Source organism: Falco biarmicus, chromosome 4 (genome assembly GCF_023638135.1).
Source record: "Falco biarmicus isolate bFalBia1 chromosome 4, bFalBia1.pri, whole genome shotgun sequence".
NCBI lineage: Eukaryota > Metazoa > Chordata > Aves > Falconiformes > Falconidae > Falco > Falco biarmicus.
In genome coordinates this window covers 95,306,215-95,333,902 of record NC_079291.1, presented here as the reverse complement: position 1 = coordinate 95,333,902, position 27,688 = coordinate 95,306,215, and the positions used below count along the sequence as shown (strand labels likewise).

General features: G+C 38.0%; 1 protein-coding gene across 1 annotated transcript in view; it reads right to left on the bottom strand.

The window, feature by feature from the left end:
* Nucleotides 1-27,688, bottom strand: part of SUCLG2 (succinate-CoA ligase GDP-forming subunit beta) — a 131,707-nt gene that overhangs the window by 39,192 nt on the left and 64,827 nt on the right. The window contains exons 5-9 of the mRNA XM_056335399.1: nt 26,761-26,913; nt 25,700-25,789; nt 23,175-23,271; nt 17,475-17,636; nt 15,825-15,967 (exon numbers count right to left, since the gene is read on the bottom strand). Coding sequence (XP_056191374.1) covers nt 15,825-15,967; nt 17,475-17,636; nt 23,175-23,271; nt 25,700-25,789; nt 26,761-26,913 — 645 coding nt within the window. The remainder of the gene's footprint in view (nt 1-15,824; nt 15,968-17,474; nt 17,637-23,174; nt 23,272-25,699; nt 25,790-26,760; nt 26,914-27,688) is intronic.

The following is a 27,688-nucleotide window of genomic DNA, read 5'->3' as shown; positions in this document are numbered from 1 at the left end:
ATAATACAAGCTACTTAGTAGTCACGATCACGGTTTCCTAAATAACATGAAAGTACTTCATGCTCTTTATCTACTGTGTAATTAAATTAAACAACGGGGCTAAGATTTTGACCAATATGTTGGCATTACAGTTAGACAAGATTTGATTTATAGTCCAAGATTCTGCACCTGAGAATTCAATAGCAGAGTTGCTCTTCTGGGCTTGCTGGGACAATCTCATCTCGGTATCGCTCAGCTTAAACACTAAGACCTCTCACCGTACACAGCAGAATACCAGCATGCCACTAATACCGGTTTCTACTGCAGTCAAAATGGTGTCAAAGTCACTCTTTTGGTTTTAAAAGATAAAGTACGAATAACACAAGTTTGGTGACTGGCTCTTGTTGTGAGCTCTACAGAGTGCTCTATGGTAAAATACACTGATTGAACCCAGCAAGACTAACAAACAAACAAAATACCAAGTTAGGTGTCAAACGAAAAGGTGGAAGAGTACATTTGATCACTAATTGAAGTGAATCGCAGAAAATCTCTCTTCAGATTTAATTCTTAATTTTTTTTCTTTTTTTACATTAAAAATGTAAATACATTCACACACAAAAATCAATTTTTTCTTGGATCTGAGTCAAAACTCTCAGTACACAGACTACCTGTGTTTAATAAAATGAAGAAAGAAAGCCTGTTCAGATCAGAGCCCAAATCTAGTCATCGGCCAGCAATGGCTACTTTGTTTTTTTTATTATTTTATTTTTTTGCTTGGCAGCTTAACACTAGATAATTTTTATATATCAATCATCACCCTCATCAACAATATCAAATTATTATTTTTTGTTAATGGACCAGATTACTATTGGAGAAGATTATACAGAACAACCTATGACCAGAAAGTAGTTTCACTGAATTCGATAGGAACACTCGGAGATGGAAGCACTGCAAAGTACAAGAACACACATGAGCATCTGGCACGAAGACCAACGGTAGGTATGAAGGGCTAGACCAGCACTGTCCTCCAGGAACTACTCATCTGACTGGGTAATGAGCCCGTCCAGGAAGCCAATCTGTTTCTCTTTCTACAGGTTTGGTCTTCTGCCAGTGTAGCTCCCTGAGCTTTTCCACTGCGGTGTCGGATGAGTGTGGGTGCAAATGGAGAGAAGGAGGGGGCAGCCGTGGAGTACTCTCTGATACACTAAAACTGCCACAGACCTGATTCCTTGACAGAAGGGAATGACAAGAACTGACTGTGATACTACAGTGGAGGATGGAAGTTTGTTGATAAAAAGCCTAAACCTGCAGTGCTCAGTAAGGTAGAACCTGTTCCTCCAGCATGGGGGAAGGCTGAACCCATCTGCTTTTACTGAAGTTCAATAGACTTTTAGCATTATTAAGGGGGTTAGGTGAATGCTGCTGAAATCCAGGGACCATCTTTGCTTAAATTGCTTTTATTTTATCTTTTCTGTTCAATTAATTCCATAGTTTGCATGACTAAGTGAAAATAAAAATGTATTTGAGATTGGAAGTAATACACAGAAACACCCCAAAACAACTGTGCAGGGCCCCATGGAAGTTTGATTAAAGGCAAATCCTTCACAATTCAGAGAGCACATCCTCAATCAATGGTTGAAGAGGAAAACCTCCAAGGAGCAGCAGGAACTAAACAATTCTGATAAGGTTTCTGTGACTTTCCAGCAAATAGCAATTTGCTCTTTTATATTTCTTCAATGAGAAGTCCAGCACTGCAGTCCCAAACCTTTAAATCAATTGATTTGCTGGGCATCAGGCATTCAACTTTTACCACCCGCTATAAAATATTGACTCTGCACATTCATTCATTTCTACCCAATAATTGATTCTTCTTTTTTTTGGTAGTTACAGGCCTAGAGAGTATTCTGGGAGGTTGACTTAATCAAGATTTAGTTAAAAAAAAAAAAAAAAAAAAAGGGATCCTCAGCATTTTTAAGTTTTAATCTTGTCTACAGCACATAGGCATGTATGTAATCTATTTTCTTAATGAGAATATTCTTTTCCCCGTTTTATTTCCCACTATTAATTCCTAATCTACCATGCGCAAGAGCCATCCATAGTTTGCACGAAGGCTTCTGCCTTAATCAGAAAGTTGGCATTACTCCGTCAAAGGACTACGTCAACTTTTGCTTAACGACCTTCTCAGCTGGAGCCTGTCTGTAAACACTGCCCGACCTGGCCAAGCTGGCACAACACAGATCTCATTCCCTTTTCTGGTAAAGTGAATACTGGCTTCCACGGTCAGCCCAAATGTCATCCACTCCAAAAGGCAATTTTATGGCACTGGAGGCTGGACTGCTGCGTTGCTCCCGCTGAGGCCCTTCAGTGGTTCTTGGTCGGAGGAAGGCAGTGCTCTGCCACCACAGCTACAGCCAGCTGCTCCTCTGCGCTGAGCGCTTTGCTAGCAGCAACAGAGCGCTCCTTCCCCCCGCGCTCAGGGGGAACGAACATCTGGTGCTCTCCAGCTCTTTGGGTTGCTCAGGCTTACCCTGAAATAATTAGAAATGGTTTCTAAAGTACAGCAACACCCAACACTGCATACAAAAAAGGCTGTGCAAACGTGCACACAACTTGCGTAACAGCAGCAATCGTACATACATATGCAGATACTCCCATATATGCATTGCCATTTACACTTCACTTTTGCAAATAGTGTGTATAAAATTAAGAAAAAAACCTAGTTATTCTTTCCCCCTACTTGTTTGATGAGTAAAATATGCATACAAGCAGAAAAGAACAGAAAAAGATACACTTAAGCCATAGCAGAAAACTCAAGGTGAAAATGGTGTTGTATAAGCAGGGAAATTTTTTAAACTATTGACTAGGAATATCTGAAATAGTGCAATACCTGCTCCACTCTGCAAACAGAACAAATTATATAACAATTTGAAACAAATAAAGCTACCTTACTCTTGTTTAACCCCTCTAATTTCCTGGAAAAAAATCTTAAAATTTTTTGCCTTTTTTCTGCTGAAAACCTTTGAATAATTTTGAATTTTCAGCAAAATCTGCTTGGTCAGACATTATCCACCTGTCTTGCCACACACAGGCACTTATTTTCTTTTAGCTGGAATTTTCAAAGCCATCTGGCTCAAAATGGTTGAATATTTTCCCATTAAAAAAAAATATTAAAACCTAAGTCTTAATTTTTTTTTTCATTAATCTTTCCTCTTCCCTTGAAGAAACATGTGGTCTTCACCAACCCAAAGAAAAATCAACAGTTTACATTAAAAGAATCTCAGATTTTCAATTATAAACCTTCAATTAAAGTGAGAGTTTCTGTTATCAAGTAGGTACTAGCACTGCAGTTCAGGAAAAATATCTTCACTGAAAGGGTGGTGAAGCATTGGGACAGGCTGCCCAGGGAGGTGGTGGAATCACCACCCCTGGGGGTGTTTAAAAAAAGACACGTAGACGTGGTGCTCAGGGACATGGGTTAGTGGTGGCTTGGCAGTCCCGGCTTAGCAGTTGGACTTGATGAAATCAAAGGTCTTTTCCACCCTGAATGATTCTGTGATGTTATGGTTGCAAAAAAAATAGCTTACCATCTACGTTCTGCTTTACAATAGACTTAGGAAAATGCTTGGGCATTGGGACCCACAGGAAAATGCTTGGGCATTGGGACCCACTTTTCCCTTAATGAGCAAGGCCTATATAGGATCTCAGCTTAGTAACAAAAGACAGCAGTAGCCAAGTTTGTAGCTTCTGGCCCCCATGGCTACATGCTGCCTTCTCCCACATGCAAGCCCTTCCTCGGGCATTCAGCACCGGGGCAGCTCCCCAGTAATTCAGTGAGAAGGACCAGCACCAGGCTGAGGTACGCCACCTCAACCAGCTCATTTGTAAGTACGCTTTACCCAAATAAAGAAAGAACATTGAATTTTCCTTATAGATTTGTAGGAATGAATCAATCCATGTGGTAGAAGGCTGAATTATTCATTTCAGTTTTCACTAGACGTTCTGTCCACATTTTTGAAAGGAATCCATATTGTCATTTTAATAATGGAGAAGTAATGTATTTCTTAAATACCTGTATTTAAGATCACTTTCCCCTCCAGTGTTTTAGTAGGTATGCACACAGCAAACAAAGGCTGGATTCTGTTGAATAAAGGGGACAGAGAAGTAACATCCTCCAAGTTGCTACAAAAGGAGGAGAAATATGAAGGAATGAAAATTTCCTGAGTTCTATTCACCAGAGTTAAGCCAGAATTTGCTGCGGTGTTTGGGAGTGCAAAACAAACAAATGTGGATTTTTAAGACAGAGAAAAGTTTAAAAACCAAATGAACAAAAAACCCACAGGGAAACTATTTCCCTCCTCAAAGGTGTTAGCTAGAATTCTAAAGAAAATTCAAAAAGTTAATTAAGCTCAGGGCTATACATTTAATTCAACCCAAAAGTCACTGAGAGGCTGAGTGAATGAGATGTACCAAGATATATATAACTGTACCCGATATAAATAGTACAATGTTTTTTCCTGAAGTTCAAGCCTGGTATGTGAAGGTAACAGTGTGATAACCACAAAATCCAACACATTTGCTGAGACATTCCCAAGTTCTTCCCAGGTTTTGACTGAAGTGGACCTTGTAGACCTCATCCTTTACACCCTCATGCTGCTTTACACTGACTCTATGCACCACTATCCCCCAGTCACAGCTGGTAACATGACTATTGAAGCCTTCGAAATCAGCTGAACTCCTGTGCAACTGAAGGAAACGTGGTTAGATGTCCACAGTCTGTTTGGAATATTCCTTCACCCACCTGCACCCCCGGCCCCAGCTACATATGTAAAAGAACTGGGCACTGGGAGATGGAATAACTCATGCTTTCTGCAGATTGCTATTTGAAGTATGAGTACTAAAAGAGATAGGCTCTCCACATTTCACACTACACTAAAGAAAACACCTGATGTGAGAGACTGGCCTAGTACGACAAAATTTTGAAAGGTACAACACAGACAACAGCTATTGAGAAATAGGACTAATTTTCATCTTCCCATAACAAGATAGTTTTTCCATTAACAAGATTAAACTGAACCTCTAGGAACAAGAGTAAGAACTACTCATTTGTGGTAGATGTGGACTTGATTTGCCAAGTATTTAAGTGCACGACAAGCTTTAAAAGTGAATAGGCTCATTTATTTCAGCTTTACCCATCCACTCAGAATAATAGATAATAAAATATTAAAACTTGAAACAGGTTTGAATATCTTGTTGAATTGGAGCATGAATAATGAAGTTGTGGAATAATTCAGTCCTACCTGAAACAAAACAGAGATTCAAGGGAAAGAAATAGCTTTTCCCTCTTTCATTAAGCCATATTTCAAATAATTTTTCTCTCTTCCAAAGCTTTTTCATCATCCTCTGCTCAGTTATGCAAATGAATTGGTGAACACAGGCCAAGGAATATTTTTCTTATTCAAGTATAAATTAAATACATTCTGCTGACTGGAAGGACAGAATGTAACCTGCTCCAAAACCCAAAGTTCACATACTTTAGAAAAACACATTTCTCTACCTCAACACTAAAAAAAAAAATATCGGGGGGAAAAAGGCAAAAAATAAAGCACCTACAGTGGAATACAGAAAATATCAGAAGATACACTGCACCTTAAAATGTCATTTCCATAGAAATGAGTGGATGTTCTGAAGTTCCTTTTCTTAAAAAGATGCCAATGAATTTACATATTTGCCAGACTTGCATATTATTCTCAATCACATCACTGTGCCAGTCATTTCAGATGGCATAGAGGTTTAATAATAATAGGTTAGAACAAGATCACCTATCATAATCTATTTCCTATATTAGGATGCAAACCAGAGCACAAGTGTCACAGCAGAGACAAGTGCAAGCAACATCTATATTTTTTCATGCAATTCTCTCCCCCAATAACCATATTGCTGAACCTGACACTGCACTTTTTCAGCTTAGAGACATAAAGTCCATTTTTAAAAACTGCTTAAAATTCCCCCCCCTTTTTTTTTTTAAAGTATACACACACCTTTACAACAAAAATTTTATCAAGATTAGGCCCTTTAATCTTCTGACTTTGAAAGATAACTTTATGATGGGAAAATGCTTATTAAGTTTGTCATGTTTCACCATTTTTTCCCCCCAAATTGAGTCTTATTCTTCAACTAACCTATGCTCCAGCTACGTCAAGGGTGCTTCTGAAATTGTAAGTAAAACCAGTTGATAGTCATTTCACTGTCAGAAGAGCAGCTTGGCTTGCCCAGTACAAATGGCACCTACTGGAAATACACAGTTCATCATCTAGCCCTGTTCGTATCAGGAAAAGATGGAGGTAAGGTGGCTAAATGTCTTCATTTTGATGGAAAGAAAACACACTTTCCTAGACAGCCATAACACCTCAAACCACTTATAAATAATATGACAATACAATTTTCTCTACAGAAAAGTTTAAGTAAGGATACCTACAACTTTTTTTTTTTTTTTTACTATACTATTTCCTAGCTATATTATCAAATGATTTCTTTCATTCTCCTGTAAGTATGCTAGATGATCTATAAATAGATTCATAATAAATTACTCCTTTCACCAAGATGAATTGCCAACTTGAGATTTCTAAAATGTCTTCCCTTTCTATCTTTACTAATTGTGAAATGAGTCATATAAATTTTCAAAATGTAATCCATTTGTAAAGTACAGTAAAGGATTAAACCCTTCTCTGCTGTATTATGCATGGCATTTCCTTTTACTAGGCAATACTAAGATACACCAACATAACTGCACATTGTATTGTGCACCCTGGATATGACGTCAGGCATTTGGCACTTAGAGGTGGTGCTGGCAAGGTTTTCAAAACGGATACTTACTGCCTGTATCCATCACCCATCATTTTAGGCCCTGGTTTGGAGTGAGATGATGATAACACACATCATCTAGAGATGGTTCCACATTGTAAGAGACGTGCTATCCCATAATAATTGCTATGTGCTTCTCTTAAACGCTTCCCACTGCAGGCTCAGCCATACTGGCCCAGCAGTGGATACCTCAGGAAAGTCCAGATTGTACAGTCCCAAGCACTAATGAACAGAGAAGCCAATAAAAAAATCCTTTATTACTTTGCTCGTTACTCAAATTCACCACCAAACAAGCCGGAATATGCAACAAGCCTTGACCACACATCAACCATGTCAAGAGGGTGAGGCAGACCGTCTTCAGAGAAAATGGAAATATCTGCTCTTTTGTCCCTGATTTAGATGGGATACCACTACAGAGAGGGTAACTGCCACACAAACATCAAATTCCATCCAAACAGCTCAATTTTTATTGTGGTTCTTCCACAAGATTTTCAGTATTTACCTTCTAAGGATACATTTCTGATTTTTCCTTATTCTGCCAGAAAGGAGGCGATTACAGAATCTCTGCAAGTTTTCCTCTTGCTTAGTAAGTTTATTTTCATATCCAGCTTTTAAGATTCATTATAGCGAACTTTAAAATGCCAGAAGGCATTCAACTTGTCAGTGCCTATAAATAATGGCAGACTCATGTTGAAGTATATTTACATATCAATTACTTAGGACTCAATACTACACATGCTCTTGAAAAATACATTATTCTTGATTATAAATCAAGACAATTTAATTATGCATTTAAAATGCATAATTGTCCTCACATATTCATAAATATTAGCAACATGCTATCAGTCTTTAAAAATGCTTCAGTGAAATGAAAGAATGTCTTTTCAATACTTTTAAGTGCTCTAAAAGATGACTAGTCATTTCACATTAATTCTTGCAAAACTGCAAAGACACATTAGAAGAAACCCTTGTTAAAATTCTATTAGTCTATATTTTCTTACCAATGAAGGGCTAATAAAAATGTGGGCAAACTCCTAAACTGCTGCTATAAACTCAAATCCTACAGTATTTATAAAACCTATGAGCTGCTCCAATACCCTTGGTTAAAGAAAGTATTTGTACCAATTTCTGAGGCAGAAAATAAAATATGCTTTGTCGACTTTCCCCAGCTTTACAAGACGTTTCTGTGCTCTAATAGGTCTTTTCTGCCTCTACAAACTGTCATCCTGTGATAGTAATCTGAAATGTTGAAAGCCAAGGCATTATTTGCCCATATAAAATTACTAATCACAGCTTTAGGTTTCGGGCTGTTCTCTGAAAGAGGAAAGGAAACCTCTGGTGCATTCATCAGCCCCAAGGCAGGATCAGCTCTTCCTGACACACCCGGGGAAAATTTTTAACTAGTTTTTAACTTGCGGTGCTGGATAGCCTGTAAGTTCCTAAAATAAACTGCTGTAGGGCTGAACTACCTTTTTGAATGAACTATTTTCAGAATGGCTATCCTAAATTTCTTTGCTGCATTTAAACCTTATACTTCTTGCCTTACCAAGGCAGACACTGACCTGCGACACCTGGCAAAGTACCCAGGTTAACTGAAGGTTTCCTTCACCTTTTTGTCTGTTTCTTCTTTCAACCCTTGAGTCTTTTGTATATTTTCAATGAGAGAAAAGGTCTCTCCCTACGTGTTTACACAACCCCAAGGCAAAAGGGGCTCTCAACATGCTATTAGGAGACAATAGTAAGATGACAGGGAAAGAACCAGCTTCCAAAAGCTATGTGGTATACTTCAGTGATTGATTAGACATCGTCTTACACAAATGTCAAAATTGCATGACAAAACCAACAGGTATATTGATTATGACTTTCTTTTAAAAAATTTAGTATTTCACTTCTATGAAAACAATGCCGAGTACAAAACTGCCAGTAGGATGAGGCTTTGTAAGAAGTAGTAAAGGAGCATTGATAACTTATAATTTCCATAGCACTTAATTTCTTTGATGGACTATATAATTTTTGATCAGTGTTGACAGCAGTCATCTATGGTAGATGAGTATTATGACCCGCAGTTCACACAGAGGGGGGAAAACAGAGCAGTCAAAGCCTGAACTTTCAAAAGCATCCACTAAATTCAAGTGCCACCATCTTCAGATACCCAGCTGGAGCTATAAAGGCTAAGCGGAGGTGTGAGCACTGGACCAGCAGTTAGCACTCATGGAACAGTATACCATCACACACAGATATTTCTCACTACAATAACTCAGCTACAGCTTTTAGAGTACTCAAAACAGCATATGATGCTTCAACCTCTTGTGTGAATCAGAAAAACACACAAGGCATAAAGACTTTTCATGCTGTGTAAAGAAGAACTGGGTAATGAAGTGTGTAAAGGGTACGTGGTGATATTTGAATGAGAAAGCAAAAAGATTTCTAATGACTATGTAAGAATAGGGTTCCTCTGCATTATCTAAAATGACACGCAATCTGACAATTCAAACAAGTCCAGTGCTAACACTCTATTATATGTCCATAACTGAACACTATTTACATTTCATTTTTTTCTTCACCATTGTACACACACTCACATTGGCTGCATGTGTGATAGAGAAGGTTAACTGATCCTACTGATTTATGGTTTCACATTATTGCAATGTGAACTGAGAAACCCACTACTGACAATTAGTCTGTTAAATACAGAAAATGCATGATGAACTATCCACAACCAGCCTATGCTCTGACTAGATAAACCTCACCATCACAGCAAGCGTGGCCATTCTGTGGTGGCTTTTTTTTTAAATTAATTTTGAAACCTCTACACACTATTTTATATTTATGACTTTTAAAGCTTAACAGTCCCCTTCCCACCCTCCAAAGCATCCTCCTCTCACTCCACACATAAAATTCCATAACTAACAGCAATAATAACCATTCTCATCATGGGGTAAAGGCAGCCCTAAAAGAAAATCAAAGTAGGTTCTTTCTTTCTGGATGTTGCCTTTCATGTTCTCTTCCTCTTAGTCAAGACACTTGATAGGCTTGGCTGACTGGCATGACTAGTACCACAACAGACATTCTGCAGATCCCATTAAATAGCTGTGCAAACTGCCTGCACTCACAACTCGGCTGCCAGCATTATTTTTATTTGATGTGGCTATAATGTCTCAGTGCCCAACCCTGGATCAGGAACACCATGCAACATCATTCCCCTTTTCTTCTTCCACTCTCTTTTCTTCCAGACTGTTTGAAATGATGCCTCAGCGGGCAGGGTGCAGTGAATAACTGGCTGGGAACAGAATGGGCACCTGGCAACTCCTAAGAAACTTACTTGCCAACCCCCTTTTTTTTTGGCTGAAGCTTGTAACCCAACAGTCAAACACCAGGCACAGACTCACTGAATAAGAGATTTTTGCACAACTTCCAGGACAAAACCCTCAGCTATATAGTCAAGCTGATTTAGAAATCACACTGAAAAGTCTTTTCCTGCTAAAACTGGGAGCAGGCCCTTGTTTAAAGTTGCAGAGTGAGAGCAAACAGTCCAGTAACACACTGATATAGCTACTGCACTCCAAATGGCCGGAATGTTTGCAGACTTTCTGAACTGTCTTAACTGAACTAGCTCACCCAATTCTGAATTAATTCACCTAAAATAAAGGCCAAATAAATTATACAAGACAACCTTATTTTTATTTCTAAAATCTGAGGAAAGAGTATCCCGAATCTTTCCTCTTAGTTTAACATTATCCCTTCTGTTGCCACATAACGGACTGCAACTTTAGGAAAAGTAATACTAAAAATCCCTCAAGCCAAAAGGATAAACTGGTGATAAAACTGTCTTATATAATAAGAATGAATAAACTGTATTACTTTCACACCAAGCACAACTGGAAAATAAGCAAATTGCAAAATTATGATTTAATGATACCATCTTTCCGAATTGTGTTCGCTTTCTTAGATGCCTGGAAAATAGAAGCCCCAAGACCTCAGCTTCACACGCAGCTTAATGGCAAGGCACATCAGTGCCATTGCTTTTCCCATCACCGAGGCGTACAGGGAGATGTATGTGACAGAAGCAAACAGGCAAAGCAAAGTGACAGGCATAAGAATGCCTATTCCATATTAATACAACAATAATTTGAATATGGACTAAGAAATAGCTAAAGGAACAAACCAAATTAAGTTGTGTGCATGTTTGATATGAATTATTCCCTAGATATGAGTTAACAGATGTCGATATAGAGTATTTTTTCCAGAGCAATGTTTGTCAATCTGTCAATAGTATTTTGCTTAAGTGACAAGCAAACACTTGTTAACATCAATTGATTTGATAAGTCTGTAGTCATACCATCAATGACAGGCTTCAAAAAAGGCTGTCAGAGGAGCTTGGGGGGGAGAAGGAGAACAAGAACAAACAACAAACTTGGCCTTTAACTGCCTGTATGTATTTCAGGGATACTTTCTAGTAGGAGTCAACTGTTCCGTTTGGGACTAGAGCTGGTCAATGGTAAAACAAACCTGCTCACAGCTTAGTTTGCTATTGTACTGGGCATGCTCGGGGGGGGGGAGGGCTGGTGGCGGGGGCTGCCCGGAGCTGCCCCCATGCCCAGTGCCGACCCTGTGGGATCACGGGTTTCCCCAGGGAATAGCTCTGGCACGGCAGCAGCCGCAGCCTGGAGAGGAGCCAGCCAGCCTGACATCTCAAACTTGATGTTGACTGCCTCTGCAGTGTGGATAAAAAAGCTGAGAGAGAAACCTGCATGAATTCAGGAGTGTCAGATATGCTGGACAACTGCAGGCCACAGCAGAGGGCAGAGATGGCAACCGAGCTGCAGTGCCCTGGAGAGCACATTTATTGACAAGACTGGTTTTTTCCAGCTCTAGCTTTTCCAAAACCTTGTTGAATCCTGCAAACCGTCATCATATGGTAAGTACAACAGTTCAGGTCTTCAGCATGAATAAAAACAAGCATCTGCTCAGCTTGGTAAGTATGCGAGAGTACTCGGGGGTGAGGCAGGGGACAGCCCGGCATCACTCAGAACCTCTGAAATGCTGATGGAAACAAACCTCTTCTACTTGACTGTGGGACAGAGAGGAGCAACGAAGCTCCTGCAGTTCCTCCCAGCACCCTGAACACCCAGAACTGAGCCATCTTCCCCTTTCCTGTTACTACCTGAAAAGAGGGAAGACAGTTCATTTTCTGCCAATGCAGATGCATGGCACAAACTCATAGAGACAAGACAGGCAGATAGGAGGACAAAGAAAATAACAAAATAAAAAAAAACAAGAAAAAAACCTCTGGAATTTAGATAGTGAAAAGAAAGGAATTCAGAACCACTGCAATGACCTGTCTGACCTGGGAAGTATTGGATATGGCAGACTGCAAACAAGACCAGCAGGGTATAAAAGGGTCACTGACTTCAGAGACAGCATTTCCATCCTAAAGCTGGTGGGTAACCTTTTGCAACAAAAAACCCCAACAAACCAAAAGACAAACTTTTTTTTTTTTTTTAAAGAATTATAGACACTGCCAACAGACAGATTAAACCAGCAGCAAACCAGCCAAGATCTTAATTTTTCCCAAAAACAATATCCCCAGCTTCACTACATCAAATCATGACATACCTGTAGTTTCTTGCTGTAACAAAACAGATGTTTTAAAGACAACTAAAGAAAGAGATCTATTTCCAAGTGCAGTTGAACGTTTATTTCTGGAAGATTTCTTCTCTTGCAGTGCCCTTAACACTGCCAGTGCCACGTTTCAGTGCAGCTAGAAGACAGTGCTTCTCCATGTTACAGCCCCACAGAGTACTTTTTTTTTGTTTGCTCAGTCTTCCTCAGAGGCTCAATGTTGTTTGGAGACATTTACAACAATTAATTGCCCCTCAAGTTCCTAAGAGCAAAATTTTATCTTCTCAAACAAGGTGGGAATCAGGTTAAAGGTTAGAGGGAATTGACTGACTAGATAAGAACAGTGAATGTTGCATTAGCCGCAGTGACTCTGGGGATCACAAGCCTACTATTAGTTAAGAAAAGAGAGGATTCATTCAATTATCTTACTGTTTAGTAGTGAGCTAATAGATGTGGTGTACCAGGAGAGGAAATAACAGACATTTACTATTTTTTCTGAACAGAATGAAATAAACCCAGAATATTATTTTTTTTTTTAATAGCTAGTAAACTTCTACTAATATTCAACTGCAGAGCAGTTAGAAAAATAAGGGCTTTGCTGTTAGTCTGATATAACTACCAGGGCTTTTAAGAGTCTACTATTATGTACTGAGATATCAGTATATCTTCCCTAATCTTAACTTAATCTCATACATATTCATCAGTTACTGTTAGGAGTTTTTTCACCTGATGCTGCATTGAACTGAAACAGTATTGCTGATGGTCACAGTGACATAAAGCAAAGGCAAACCCAGTCAAACTGAAAGGGCTAAGAAACAGTTCAGAAGTGACTCACTGAAACGTGGCAAGCCTCTCGGGGATAACAGCTGTGGTATGACTGGTCATGAGCAGGGCTAGGCTCAAAAGAACTAATGCTAATTTAAAAATGTGCGACAGCATTTAATCTCGACAAAAACACAACGTCTGTGGCCAACAATGCTGTAACTTACGCACATGCATCCAGGTTTGCTATGGACTATATTCCCTGGACCATGTAGCTTTGAGGAGCACCCTCTTTCCCCTGCACCATACCAGATGACAGAGTCTAGCAGGACTCTAAGCAGTCATCCTTCCTTTTTTTCCTGGAGTGCAATAGAGAGAATGGGCAAAAGAGAAATGCAATGGAGCTGTTCTGTGACTCTTCCTGTGAATGAAGAAAAGATCAGAAAAAGCTTTCAAAAGCAAGTGAGGACAAAACAAATCAATGAGGAACGAGTTTTGCTGCATTTAGGCTAAAGACTCCTGCATCTTCAGCCAGTCAAAGCCAGGAATGGTGCATAGACACAAGCATAAATGACTGTTTCAGGTCCTTTCCGTGCTACCTTTTACTTTACCCCACTGTCTCAATTAGCACAGCTTCCACCAGCCCTGGTGTACGCAGCTAGTGTTGAGCAGTAATATATAAGCAGAATATATAACAGAAAGAGGATACATTTACAAGTGAAATGTTGGGCATGCAGACGTTATATAGCTGAGAGTTACCGAAATGCCTTTTTGTTTTAAAATTGTTTAAACTCAGTAAGCTTCATCACCAAAATTAATACCTGCTGTTTGTGCTGTAGCAGACAGAAGAACCTATTTAGCATAGTAATAATCATCAGCTAAGTTGTGTATCTAAGACTTTACTGCACCTGCTTCTCCACCACTAACACAAGTTTCAGAACTAAATTACATCTCAGCCAAACCTTGATCATCATACAAAGCACGCCCTGCAGAACAACTCAAACATGTGCAAACAAATCTTCATGTAATGTCCTGAGAATAGCTAAAACTCACACAAATGAAGACAAGCATAACAATGTCTACCAGCATCAGACAATGAAGGAAACTATTAGGTTTTCTAGCATGAATCTCAGATTTCACCCTGCCTCTCTTCTGCCCCAGGCAAGATATCTTGCTTCTCTACTTCTCCAGGTCTGTGTTCTTTTTGGCACATCAATGACTTAAAGGTTGTAAGATTGCTAAGTAGAAGGAGACAACTAGTTCTCCTCCTCTGGGTCTTGGGAAGAACATAAACCTAGACCTCTACAAACAAAAGGTCAGCAGGACCCAGGTCTATGTGAGGGCAATAATATCCAGGAAGAATGTTTTAGATATTGCAGATTACTCTGTCTAGTACAGTTCAGCCATCAAAGTACCTCATGCCTTAAAAAGATGCAAGGAAATTTACAACTGCAAAGAGTTTACAATAGGAATTCTACCTGTGCTTATTTTGTACTGTAAATTTTCTTCCTGATCTTGCCTCGAAATTTTGCTGCAAATAATACCCACTTCTATTTGAAAAATCACAACATTTTGTCACGTACTGCTGCACAGGGTATACAATTACGGCGATGTAATTTTCACGGGAAGGTGGTATTTAGAGGAGCTAATATCTCAGACAATGAACATGAGGCAAATGGATGGAAGCACAGAAAGATAAAGGAGATAAAGCCAGATCCACAAAAAGAAGCAAAATGTTGAAAGTAGTATTTCAGCAGAGATGCTTAGGTGCAGATGGAAGGATGATCAAAACCCTTTGACATACTTTCATTAGTAAAAAAAAATAATCTACAGCAGCTTAAGTTCTGGCTACACACAGAAGCATAACTCTGCGTTGGCAGGGATGGTCAGGTGGCACTGTTCCAATGCCTACGCCCGATCAATATTCTCTCAGCAGATACTCCTGTCTGCAAAGGGGACCAATGACCTCATCACGCTAACATGCATCTCTAGAAATAACTTCTACTCAATACACACAGACTAACGTCTTCTGTTGTTCAAAAAGAAAAGAGCAACTGCACCTCCATCTGCAAAAGGAAGTGTTGGAACATACCAGACTATGATTCCAGCCTGTGAATGTTAATTAAACACAGACTATCCTGCAGTGCAGAATCAGACATTCTAGAAATTTTGAGCTTAAAAGAGTACAAATCAGCCTTTAGAATTAGCTATTAGCTTAATTCCCATTTTTCTTCTCACTGTACTATGGCACTAAAATACCATTACAAATGATAATTTTAAGTATCTAAATCTTCTCACAAATTCCTCTTTAGGAACTAGATTTTCAAAGTTCAGCACTGCAATGCCCAGCATTCCCACATCTGCACTTCTGTGCTCAACTGCCTTGAGAAAGTACTCATTCAAGACTGACCAGCAAACCTGAAGAGTGCAGCAGGAACTGAAAAGTCAATCCCGTGGTTCACAGTGAAATCATTTTCCTCCCAGTTGACCCCTCAGTATTCACAGCATTATCTGTGTTTTTCAGCATACCATCCACAGCCCTGTAACACAGCTATATGACTGTATGGGGAAGCTTCTGGTCCAAACCCAACATTTTTTACCTTCGGATCAGCAGTCAGCAGCTTGAATGCTTGATATACTTGTGCTTCTTTCACACCTCCACCAAGATCCAAGAAGTTGGCTGGCTTTCCACCATTCAAGGATATTATATCACATGTTGCCATTGCAAGTCCAGCTCCATTGACTGTAATTGTAAACATCAAGTGCTTATATTTCACATAAAATTATATAAGATTTGTGAAAAGGCTTAAAATGTACCAGCACAACCACATAACATGGCTCAAAACATTAAATAAATGCCTATTTCTAAACAGGGCAGTACCTACTGAAGGATATCCAATGCAACAATTAATTCAAAATCTGGTGTACACACACCAAGAGTTCTTTATGACTGTAACAATTTTAGGACTTAGATGTGCACCTCCCATTAAGCATGGTAATTGTGGAAATGCAAAACCTTCTGATTTTTTTTTTTTTAAAGAAAAGAAAAAAGATGACAAAATCTTTTGGGAATAGTGATTGCATCATGAGATGTGAAGGACAAATTGACTCCTTCAGCCTCCCATCATTCTGATAGGAATAGATGATGCTTTAAATCACTGTAAAACAGACAACTAAATTTTGGAGACAGATATCAGATGCTCCTGAAACTGCCTTTTATTTTGCATTTGCACAAAACCAGAAGCATTCCCATGGGCATGAATATTTTCTAAGTGAGGAAAAGTACATGAGAATTATCAGTCCCCATAAAGTTGCTTGTGCTGGACAAAGCAAGGTTTCTGTGTCACCTGTAATTTGACAGCAATATACCTAATACTAAAAAACATAATGTAGTGCTGCCAATTATTGTTTGGGGGTTTGGGTGGGGTTTTTTTTGCAATTTTTGTTTGTTTGGTTTGGTTTGTTGGTTTGGTTTTTTTTACATTGAAATTAAAGTCTCACTGACACTTACTGAATCAACTGCAACACATTATCAGTGTCTTCTAGAGTTGTGGTTAGAGTACACGTCTAAGCAATGAAAATCCTGGACGTTTTCGCACCAAGCTTAGATAAAATGCCTAATTCAATTAGATTTATAATAAAATGTACTGGCAAAAAGAATCTGTACAAAATGAGAATTATTTAGAGCATAGCTGACTTTTTTACTTATCTCTTCTAAACAGAAGAGTAATTTATGTTTTACAGAAACTTCAGGAAAATAAAAAGATGTTATTTTCCTCTTAACAACCAAGCTGCTTCTTTAGCAGCTTTCCTTAAAGGGAAATGGAGTTCAACATTCAACTGTAAGTGGGAATACCATGTTTTTACACACACACTTTTGCAGTGTCTTTTAAGTAACAGTCTCATTTTTTTAAATTAATGATCACATTTTGATGACTTTTCTTGTTTTAATTACTGGGAAGACCAACTGCATCAGCTTAAAAACTCAGAACGTAGAACCCCTGCAGGCTTCTCCCTTAGCCTGCAGTGTCTCTGACACCACACATGCCTTCCTGTCTGCTGTGGCCTTCATCACTGTTTCAACACAATTTTAGTTTCATTCCTGCAAGAACCTGTGGAAGGACAGACAATCTCAGCAAAACAGACTAAAATACTGTCAAGGGTAGATTGAATGTCAGAGTGTAAACAAAGTCTATAACACTGAACAAGGATGAATTGGTCTTCAAATGTTCTTTTTTATTCGTTCTTACCAAAGCAAGCAATATTTCCATCCAGTCCTATATATTTTAAGTCATATTTGGCAGCTTCATTCTCTATAGGCTCATTTTCAGACTTGTCATCCATGGCAAATATTTCTTTTTGCCTAAATTCTGCATTGTCATCAAAGTTTATCTTGGCATCAAAACAAACAACTACAAAAAAAAAAAGCGACATAACAACATATAGGCATTTAGAGATTACAGTTAAGTCAAAACGTCTGAAATACTACGACTAGTATAGCAGGGAGCGGGAGAAGGTTGCTTGGGGACTGATGCTGCTTCCAACATGATCAGCTGAAGTTCTAGTGTTGAGTCCAGTAGAGAAGGGCAAGTTTTCCTTAAATCCTATACGGAGAAAAGGTACAGCAAGCATCTCCATATTACAGTCACATGCCCTTGTCACAGGATGATCTTCTGTGTTTGCTTTAAACAAAATTCCCATAATTTTTTTTAGATTTTATGATTTGGATGGGTGGTCTGCAGTAATATCATAAGAGAATCTACTTTCAGTGTTTTGAAAGCATGGCAGATATGACAAGTAAGAGGTTAGCAATCCAAAGCAATGTTTGGTAAGATGTAGTCATTTATAGCTGAACCATACAAAATGCTTTCCTTAGCTATATTTTTAATTTATAACGTTAGCTATACACACATTATTTCCCTGAAGATCTGAATTAACACAGCTTTTCTCCAATGTATGTTAAAAATGATCAAAAGATGACTTTTAAATAAAGAAAATTTGAAGAGTAAATAGGACATTGATGAGAAGTTTCAACATCCTCTATGGTTGTAAAAACAAATCAAGAAGTAGCTAAACCTGACTATATTAAATAATAGATACTAGCTAGTAGACATAAAACCACCAGTAACAAAAACACATGTAGACTGAGCTGGTTATTTGCCTATTTACTGACTCGTTATTTCTATGGGTTTGCATAGGCAAACACCTCATTAGATTAAAATGGTCTAAGTAAATGTAAGAGTATATGCTTATTTCACTATTTAAGTAATTTGGCTTGTACTATACCCAGATTATAATTACTGACTGAAATAGAATTGGGTTCTCAATGCAAACAAGTCAGATTTAAGTGCCTTTAAATGCTGCTTCCATAAAAATACAACAGTTTTATTTTCTGCTGTGTTTTGATTCATATTGCCATGTGCACACGTACATGGTATGTGTGCACATACTCCTGAGGACTGTATATGTCTCTGCAACTAGAGGTCAATTACAATTAAAAAGACAATTTTTAGACCTTGACATTGATACCTATCAATTAAAATAACTAATAACACTACCTTTCTTGGTGGACAAATGCTTATCTCTCTTTTTTAATATAGGAGAAAATATCTAAGCAAACAGCAAACAAAACATTTACACAAATAGGAGAGTCTCAATTGCACAGGGTTTTTGTGTTTCGGTTTTCTAATGTTGCTGGGGTTTCCCTGGTTTTGGGTTGTGGTTTTTGTGTTTGGGTTTTTTTGGGGTTTTTTTTTGTGTGTGGTGGGTTTTTTGTTTGTTTTATTTTTTTGAATATTTGATTTGTAGCCAACATCAGATTAAATTAAAACAGGAACAAATTTCATTCAGTGACTGCAGTTTCAAAAAACTATTCATGAGTGTCTGTGCATAATAAATGTCTCTTGGAAAAGTCTACATCTTACCTGGTCAACCATCATGTGGGAATCTGCCAAAAGGAGAAAAATCTGAAGTTCATAATATGCTTCTACTGTACTAGAGCTGCTTTTTTTTTTTTTTTAAACAATGAACTAAGACCTGTACTATTTCTCTTCTCCAAGCTTTCAGTTCCTTAAATGGCTAAAACAACTCAAAGGTAGAGTAAAACTGCAGATTCAGAGCTCTGTTTACCTTAGACACAAACGTCTTCAATGTCACATTAATAGAACCTCTTTTCTACAGAACATGCATCTTTAACAAAGGCCACGTTGTACAAAGTAGCAGGAAAAACATCTATTAATATTTATCAAACTATTTTCACCATCAAAAGCACATTGTTACATGCATGATAAATTATACAAATGGAATTTTCTTCTAAACAAATATCAAAGAAAGCTCCAACAATTATATTGATGGAGTACTTGTGCTGGTTTTGCCAGCAGTGTAGAATTTTTGTCATCTGCCAATTCAGCAGCTTACAGTGAGAGCAAACACAACAAAAAAAAACCCCAAAGAAATGTGCAGTTACAGGCTTCTAACCCAACAATGTTAACAAAGAATTTGCTACAGAACTAAACAAAACAAAATACATACAACAATGTATTTTCTAACGGAAATTCACACAAGTAAAAAACACAGCAAGAAAGAAACCAATTTTAAGTGTTACTTTGACAGGAATAATGGTCTTCATACAGAGACTTATATTTTATCATTAGAAATAACTGTATTAAGCTACTCAAGTGTTCTTCCATTTGTTTTATCTTTTCTTTAAGACATTTCAGTTGGAGAAACTGCTAGCAAAAAAGAAATAAGCACAGGAAGACTTCTGTGTTTTCCTGCTAGTGAGATGGCTTTCACAGCTTGAAACACACTCTGTTTCTGCTCCTCAGCTTCCTGGATGCGGAACACATGGGGAAAAACCTCTGAGAAACCAGCACAAAACCTCCTACAATCCCCTAGATAAAGCCCTCCTCACTAAATATGCACAGCCATTCCCGAAAAGCTGAGTTAGTAGCTTATCCACATCAGTTCAATTTTTCCACGGGTCCACCTCGCAGCACTCCAGCAAGAATGCAAAGCTAGAACCACCACGGTTCTTCTGGACCTTTTAGGACCATCAGTTTTGTTTCCTCTCATTCCTAACTGTCCTCTCTCCTTCACTTGCCCCTACTTGTCTACCAATTTCCCCTCTGTCGGAGGCCAGCCCAAATCATCTTCAGCACCTCAGCGATGCCCCTCTTCTGTTACCTGACAGCGCTGTCTCTGCCCTTCTCACGTCCTTCACAGTGCCTGTACCAGTCTACAGTGTCCACTCACTGACACCCGAGATGTACTTAAAAGGTCTCCCTTGCAGGACTGCACGGCTGAGATGATGTAGGTATTGAACTGGGGATTCTGTCCTTTGCTCTGCCAAAATAACAGAATAGTCAAGTGCCTCTATACTAGTCATCTGCACTAGTTTTGAACCAGCGAGTGCGAATACCAGAACAGCCTAGTCCTCGCACAAAGCTCACCTCGAGCTCTTTTCCTTGCCTGACAGAAGGCAGTTGTCATCGATGGCCCAATTTCTGACACCCAGCTGAGCAAAAGGACTACTGGGTACCGTTCATCTTCAAAAGGTCAAAAGTCTCATGTGTTACACGTGGCTCGAACTTTGAAAATCCAGACACTTCATATCACAAGGCTCTATTTCATTATCCTGCTTTAACTTCACTGTGCGACACAAACCAAGAATGCCCTCCTCACCTCATTCCCAACTGGTTTTAATGAGGACAATGGATCTATTTAAATGGTGGGGAAACCCAACAGACTGTTGGGTTCTGAAGGTAAACTTTCCATTTCCATTTCAAGTACAGCCTACGATAGAACTACACCAGTGCACAGCAGGGCTTTTTGTTTCTTTCCCGAGACACACATTTCACAAATTGCCTAAGAACTAATGGAGTTAGAGTTAGCTGCTAAGAATTTAACTTACATTTATTAAGCTGAGTGAGGTTTACAGTGCAGAAACTATTGATTCAATGTGCACATTAGTATGGTACTTCAAACAAGCTGGAAATCTGAGCACACCGTGCTGCGACAGATTCTCAAATAAAAAGAGTTAAAGCATGTGGTGGAAATCATTCTCATGAGGTAAACCCTACACAGACAGCTAAAGGTTTCTGGGGGCAAGAAAACCCAACCTCCACACTCCCACCAAGAAGGAATTCAAAAAAGGTCTGCTATCAAAGCAGAACTGACACATTCAAACCATAAATATGTTCTAACTTAGTTTAACCTGAAAATAACTCATAACAAAAAAAAATATTAACATACTTGATAATTTTTATCATTGTCTTTGAATTATCCTCATATAATTCATTAGAAAAGATATTCTTTGTTGTATTTGTTTTTAAAATGTTACTTTACAAGTGGGCATTTTAGTGCCTCAGAGTCTATTTTATAACAGAGAACACCATCTTTTAATATGCATTAATAAAACAGGGTGGGGCAGGATTTGTTTTACATCTTTTACAGCTTTTCAGAGTTCATTATCAGCAGAATTTTCCTTTTAAGCTGTGGACAATTCCCTGCCAATTCTTTTGCATTTGTTTTGTTTTGTTTTATTTTTAAATAATAAGGGGAAACCACAGTTGGACAATTGGAAGAGATTGCATAGCTCCTAGCCACAATTCAGCTTCTGAATTCCTGGCAACTGAGCCAAAAATATGGATTTTTACTGAAAAGCTAAAAACTAATTTTACAAACTAGCTATGGGTACATCAAAAGTATTTTTAAAATGCTAATTCTTTCAGTTGGTACTGACTCCTATGAAGAACTTATGTTCTTAACTGACAGAGCACTGATCTTTTTCCAAAAGTTTCCAGAAGAGCAATTAAGCAGCTACATTCCTAATGTCTGATAAAACGGGTAAAAGCTTTCTCTTTCCATTTTCTGATTTCCGCTTTAATCTGTAGGCATAAAAGTTGGTGAAAAACTGGAATTGCCTTTATTGACAAACATTGATAAAGAATACTCAAGAAACACCCACCAGCACTTCCCAATGTCAAAGACTCCTTTCAAATCACAAAATGATACTGTAGGTTGGGCCTCTACTAGGAAGTTACTAGAGCTTGTGAACCACAGCCCTTGACACTGAAGTCTCAGCTAGCTCCTCCTCATCTCCACAATTCATCTTTATCCATTTAAATCACAGTCAAGAAATACATAGGGAAAGAGCATGAACACGAAAAATTATTGGAGTGAATGCATGAATAAAAATGTTCTGACACCCAATGAAACAGCAAGGTGGTAACTATAATCCACCTGGATCAGCCCTACTCTATTTCAATATATCACAGGTATCTTTAGTTCCTCCTCTCTTTGCCTTTGTCCAAGCTAGTTGGACAAAAATGACAAATGGAAGGAAAGGTTTCAGCTGGAAAATGAACTACCAGAATGACGTGAAGGTTAACCCAGCTCATTTTTAACATATACCTTCTTAGCCCTGTATTCATGGTGGAAGCAGATCAATTATTCTTTTTCTTCCCAAAGGACATAGCTAAGTGTGAGTTCCAGCTGGAATTTTTCCTGCTATTAGGCTGCAGAGTCATGCACTTAATATTTTAACTTACCTATTTTTGCGAACATAAAAAACCAAGATTCTTTCCACACAATCCCAGTAATCTAGCAGCATTAACAAAAACAAAAAGCTCACCCAAACAAAAAAAAAAAACAAACCCAAAACAAAACTAAGAAAAACTCAACTTTGTAGAAAGAGCAGAAGAGCAGAAAATATTGCTGTTTCTCATCAAGCATAACATGTAGAAGCCAATACTTCCAGCATTTGGATGAAATAACAAAAGGTATTGAAATGTAAAATATGCCATGGGAATATTTATGAATGTTGCTTAAATTACATTACAAAATGAAATTAATGCAAAGCTGTTGTTACAGCCTTCTATGCAATTTAATTTATAGTTTGCATAAATAAAGAATTATAATGCATTCATTTGTTTCCTTCAATTTCTTACCTTGCCCTTCTGGAGTTTCACCAAAGGGATTCACTTCAACCTGAGTGGCATCAATTTTCAAGAAAAGATTATACAGCTTCTTAATTTGATCTGCTGCCTAAATTTGATCAAGCGATTTACAATTACCACACAGAAAAATAAGAAGTTAATGTTTTCAAGGCAAAGGTAAACCATTATTGTTTATTTTTTATGTATTGAATTGCACACTGGCTCTAGATAATTACTGCCTTTATTTCTGTTTTCTTAATCATATTTATACAGTATCTAAAATAGCTGTAATGCAGCACCATGATACTGCATAACATTTAGTAAATGTGCGTTTAAAGGTTACATGAACTGGAGATTTTCTACAAAATAAACAGCACGATTACAGTGACAAGTTTAATTTGAAAAGTGCCCAAGAGTTCATAATGATTTATTCTCCTGTGTGCTGAGATCTAAGTTGCATCCACGTTGATCAATCTAAATTCAGAAACCATAAAACAGTATGTGCACATCAGTGACTTTAGAAAAAATATAAGTTTCTCCTTCCTACATCAGTCTGAAATGTTTTCTTAAAGGAATTATCAGAAGCACACTTCTTTACTCTTTACAAGATATTCTTGCTTTTTCCTTATTGTTCCTCACCATCTCTCTCTGTCTGGTTCTGCAGCCAAAAGTATCGTGACTGACTACTGACTTCCAAGTCTCTTGTTCTTAGAACATCCTTCCGTTAATAAAACAACTTAAACAGCATCAATATGAATGTGCATAAAAAAACCCTCTTTGGTTCATTACACACTGACAACCTATTAGCTGAAATAAGTTTGCAGATGAAGTGCACTAATAAAGAACCATTCAAATTTGTTCATTATTGATCAGTTAACTGAAGTACACAAAAAAAATATTTGGGACCTTTCTTAATAAGCAGAGTGTGTGAGAATAAAAAAAAACCAAACAAAAAACACACACACCCCACCCCACAGGAGTCAGCTTTCTTCCACAATGTCATTCGTAACAAATGAAATACTATGACTGGAAAGACTCAACTCCAAACCCAGTTTTTGTTTGGACCAAAACGTCAAAGAGTTTAAAGAGTTACAGTTTGGAAGCAGCATACAAATTGCTTATGAAGTCTTCCCTACTCAAAAGTCAGCAGCTGAAGCATTCTTAGTGGTTTTGACTTTAAAAAAAAAAATTATCAGTTATAAATCTGCAGCTACCAAGGCAGCAGTTTCCTTGGCATGAACACTCGGGTTGACAAACTATCCTACTACCACATGGGCAGGGCTGTCGACAGCGACGCTAGGGAGAAGTCCCAGCGTGCAACCCCACGTTGATTCTGGGCAACCTGAAAAGCTGTTGTTGCCCTCGTACACTGCTGTAATTTTAGCAGATCACCAGAATCGCTTAACTTTTATTAAGGGCTGCTCCATCTTTCAGCAGCTCTCTGAATCAGGCAGCTTAATGTCAACACTTCTCTTTCTCAAGGTCTACAAGCGCTGAGCATCTTCGAAGCAAAGCATAAAATCCCAGCCTAGAAATTGTGAATGTATAAGTAAATACTAGGATTTGTCTGAATAAACTATGTCCCTATGTGTCAGTAAATTCCTTTGAGTTGACAGCACAAGGAAAGAAATGCATTCACTGCAGCATTATTTAAATGTATTGTTGAAAAGTCCATATATTGCTGTTAATTATTAAGTACCAGAACTCTTCAAGGGTTGAAAGGTTCTGCATAATCATTCCTCCTCATTCGATATGCAGCTAAATCTTCAAATGTGTGTTAATCAACTTAATGATTATGCATTTGTTAATTGCACGGTTGGGATAGAAAATAATTAAAACTGTTGAATTAAAAATAAAGGATCTCTAAAAAAATGACAGTTTGATACTATGGAAAAAAACAAACCAACAACAAACAACCAGGCAAAAGTAGCTTTAACAAGCTTTCTCTTCACTGCAAAATTATTCATAAAGGCAAAAGATCTTGTGTATTTGTGTACAATATGGAATTCCCATATATATATATATATATGTATAGGGAAGAGATACTGAAAAGACAAGTTGGCAGCCTTTTGGATTTTAAGTTGAAGGTGGGTGGGTGTGTGTGGGTGTGTGTGGGGTGTGTGTGCGTGCGTGTGCGTGTGTGTGTGTGCGTGTGCAAAAAAGAAAGGAAAATAAAAGAGAAAAAAGACTGCAATTACCCAAAGATATACTTTTACTTCTCCCCATATTACAAAAAAGCCCTACTCATATAATTCACTGAGCTCCAATGGAATTCCAATGAAACCAAAAGAATCCCACATGGTATAACGACATATTGTCATCAACTGCTTCAAAGACCAGGGACTTTCACTTCGGAACAATAACGACCTTATTCAAATTGCTAAAGCCTGATGACAACTTTATATGTCGAATTTAGTATTTAAAATGTCAAAATGGTCCTGATCTAATGGACAGAGCCTTTCATGTCTATTTGGAAAGTGTTTATCATATTAGGTGGGCTAAAAACTCTTCAATAAAAACTGACAGAGTAAAGTTACCTGCTGTTCCAAAGGTCCTTTGAATCCCAAATTTTTTGCCATCTGCAATGCCTGATGATCCTTTATACCTTCAAAAATATCTATTTCCTCCTGTAACAATAACGTGCATAAATAAAACTAAATATTCGACCTGAATGGAGATTTATAACTTCAAAAGGAGAACAGTATACATTTGCAAATTAGTAATTAAAGCATGGCTGTTTGCCAAAGTTCTCCGAGACTGAGGCTATAGCAGCTGCCTATAGGGTATGTTATAATTACCACACCAACTATGAAACAGTCCTTCCAAAAAATACATAATTCTTCAGGGTGGCATGCTGACAAGACAATGTGACACCAGTTTTCACTTTTAATTACTGTACAGATGGCGTTGACGAATATTTAGTCTGTTAATTTTTATGACATCTTCTGGAATATTTTCAAGGCAATGGGTGTCACTGCCCAGTAACACTGTGAAGTTTATATAATTTTTAAATTCACATTAAATATTTTTACAATTTTTTGTATAATTATACTTGATTGTATCAATTATTTTCCCAGATGAATAGCATGTCTACTCATTATCGTTTCACAGTAACAAAAAAAAAAAATACTTAAATACAGTCATCATTAAGAAAGCAATTACAACAGTTGTATTTCAGATGCAAAAGTTATCCAGGTACAAAGAAATAATTAACAACTCTGTCAATTAGAAAAAAATAACCACAGAAACAATAACCATATTGGCGCTAAGCCACTTGTGAAAAAAAATGTACCTTCCTGAAAATGAAACTCACTCATAAAAACATTTCAGATATTAAATTCAATGTATAACAGCCAGATTTAAGCTCTTTTTCTAATCGAGCTGGAGACACAAAATCACTAACAAAATCAGATGTTAAACCTGCTTCCTTCATCTACTAGATGACATGTCTGATCCCCTATTTGGTGAAACTCAATTTTATGGCTCTTATTGTCTTCTTTCCATACACAGAAGAAAGAAAAAAATGGAAGGAGAAAGGGGGAAATCCTTTTGGATAACTGACAAAGAAAATTTTTAGTGTAAAATATTATTTTAATACCTTAAAGATAAGTTCTGGGCTAGTAACTGCAACTTCTTCTATGTCAACACCACCCTGTGGACTGCCAACCATAACAGGTCCATTGCAGGCTCTGTCCATCAAAATTGCGAAGTATGTTTCCCTGGAAATATTCAGTGCTTCTGCAACCATCACCTAAAAATGAATATAAACAAGAAAAAAGCACGACAAACCAGCAACAGTGTTTACTGGTCCATGTAGCTGGCAAAGCAGAGAACATTGTGGCTCACGTTTTCTGCATTACCATAAAATGCAGCAGTTTGATACCCGCTATCCTGAAAAGAAACGTTTCTTTCACTGCTTTTATAAGATATTGCAACCCAGTGACCTTTTCCCCAAGAAATCCTCTCTCCCTAAACAAGAGTCCTCTGATGCTGCTGTTCTCACTGGGCCCTGTAACAAGCAGTGTAAACACCTAATTGCTGGGATTTTTTCCAAGAGAATTGGAGCTTCCACTGTGTCCATAAAGCAGACCTCCATACTACCTTTTTATTCCCAACAATCACTTTGACATGCTGCCCCTGGAAAACATTAATCACAAGGGATTACGGTTTGCAAATCACATTAGATGTAAGAGAGGGTACATTGGCTTTCAGATGCATCTCATCAGTAGCGTGGTTCCTCACCAGTAGAGCCTCAGGTTACATTCTCTCCCTTGTTCTGACAGAAGGCCATCCTACACTTCGAATCTCAGAACTGAATTCCTGCCTTGCTTAAGTATTTCCTAAGGAAATAGATTTACAGATAATTCTGCCATCCAGCTTTTTATTTTCACTTTAGAGAGACAAGCAGATGTGTGACCTTCAGATACTGGCACAACCTAGAAACATCCAAAAATTTATTTTTCCAAAGAGCTACTAATTTCTATTTATTACTATAAACTACAGAGCCCCTTTGTACCAATATCTGA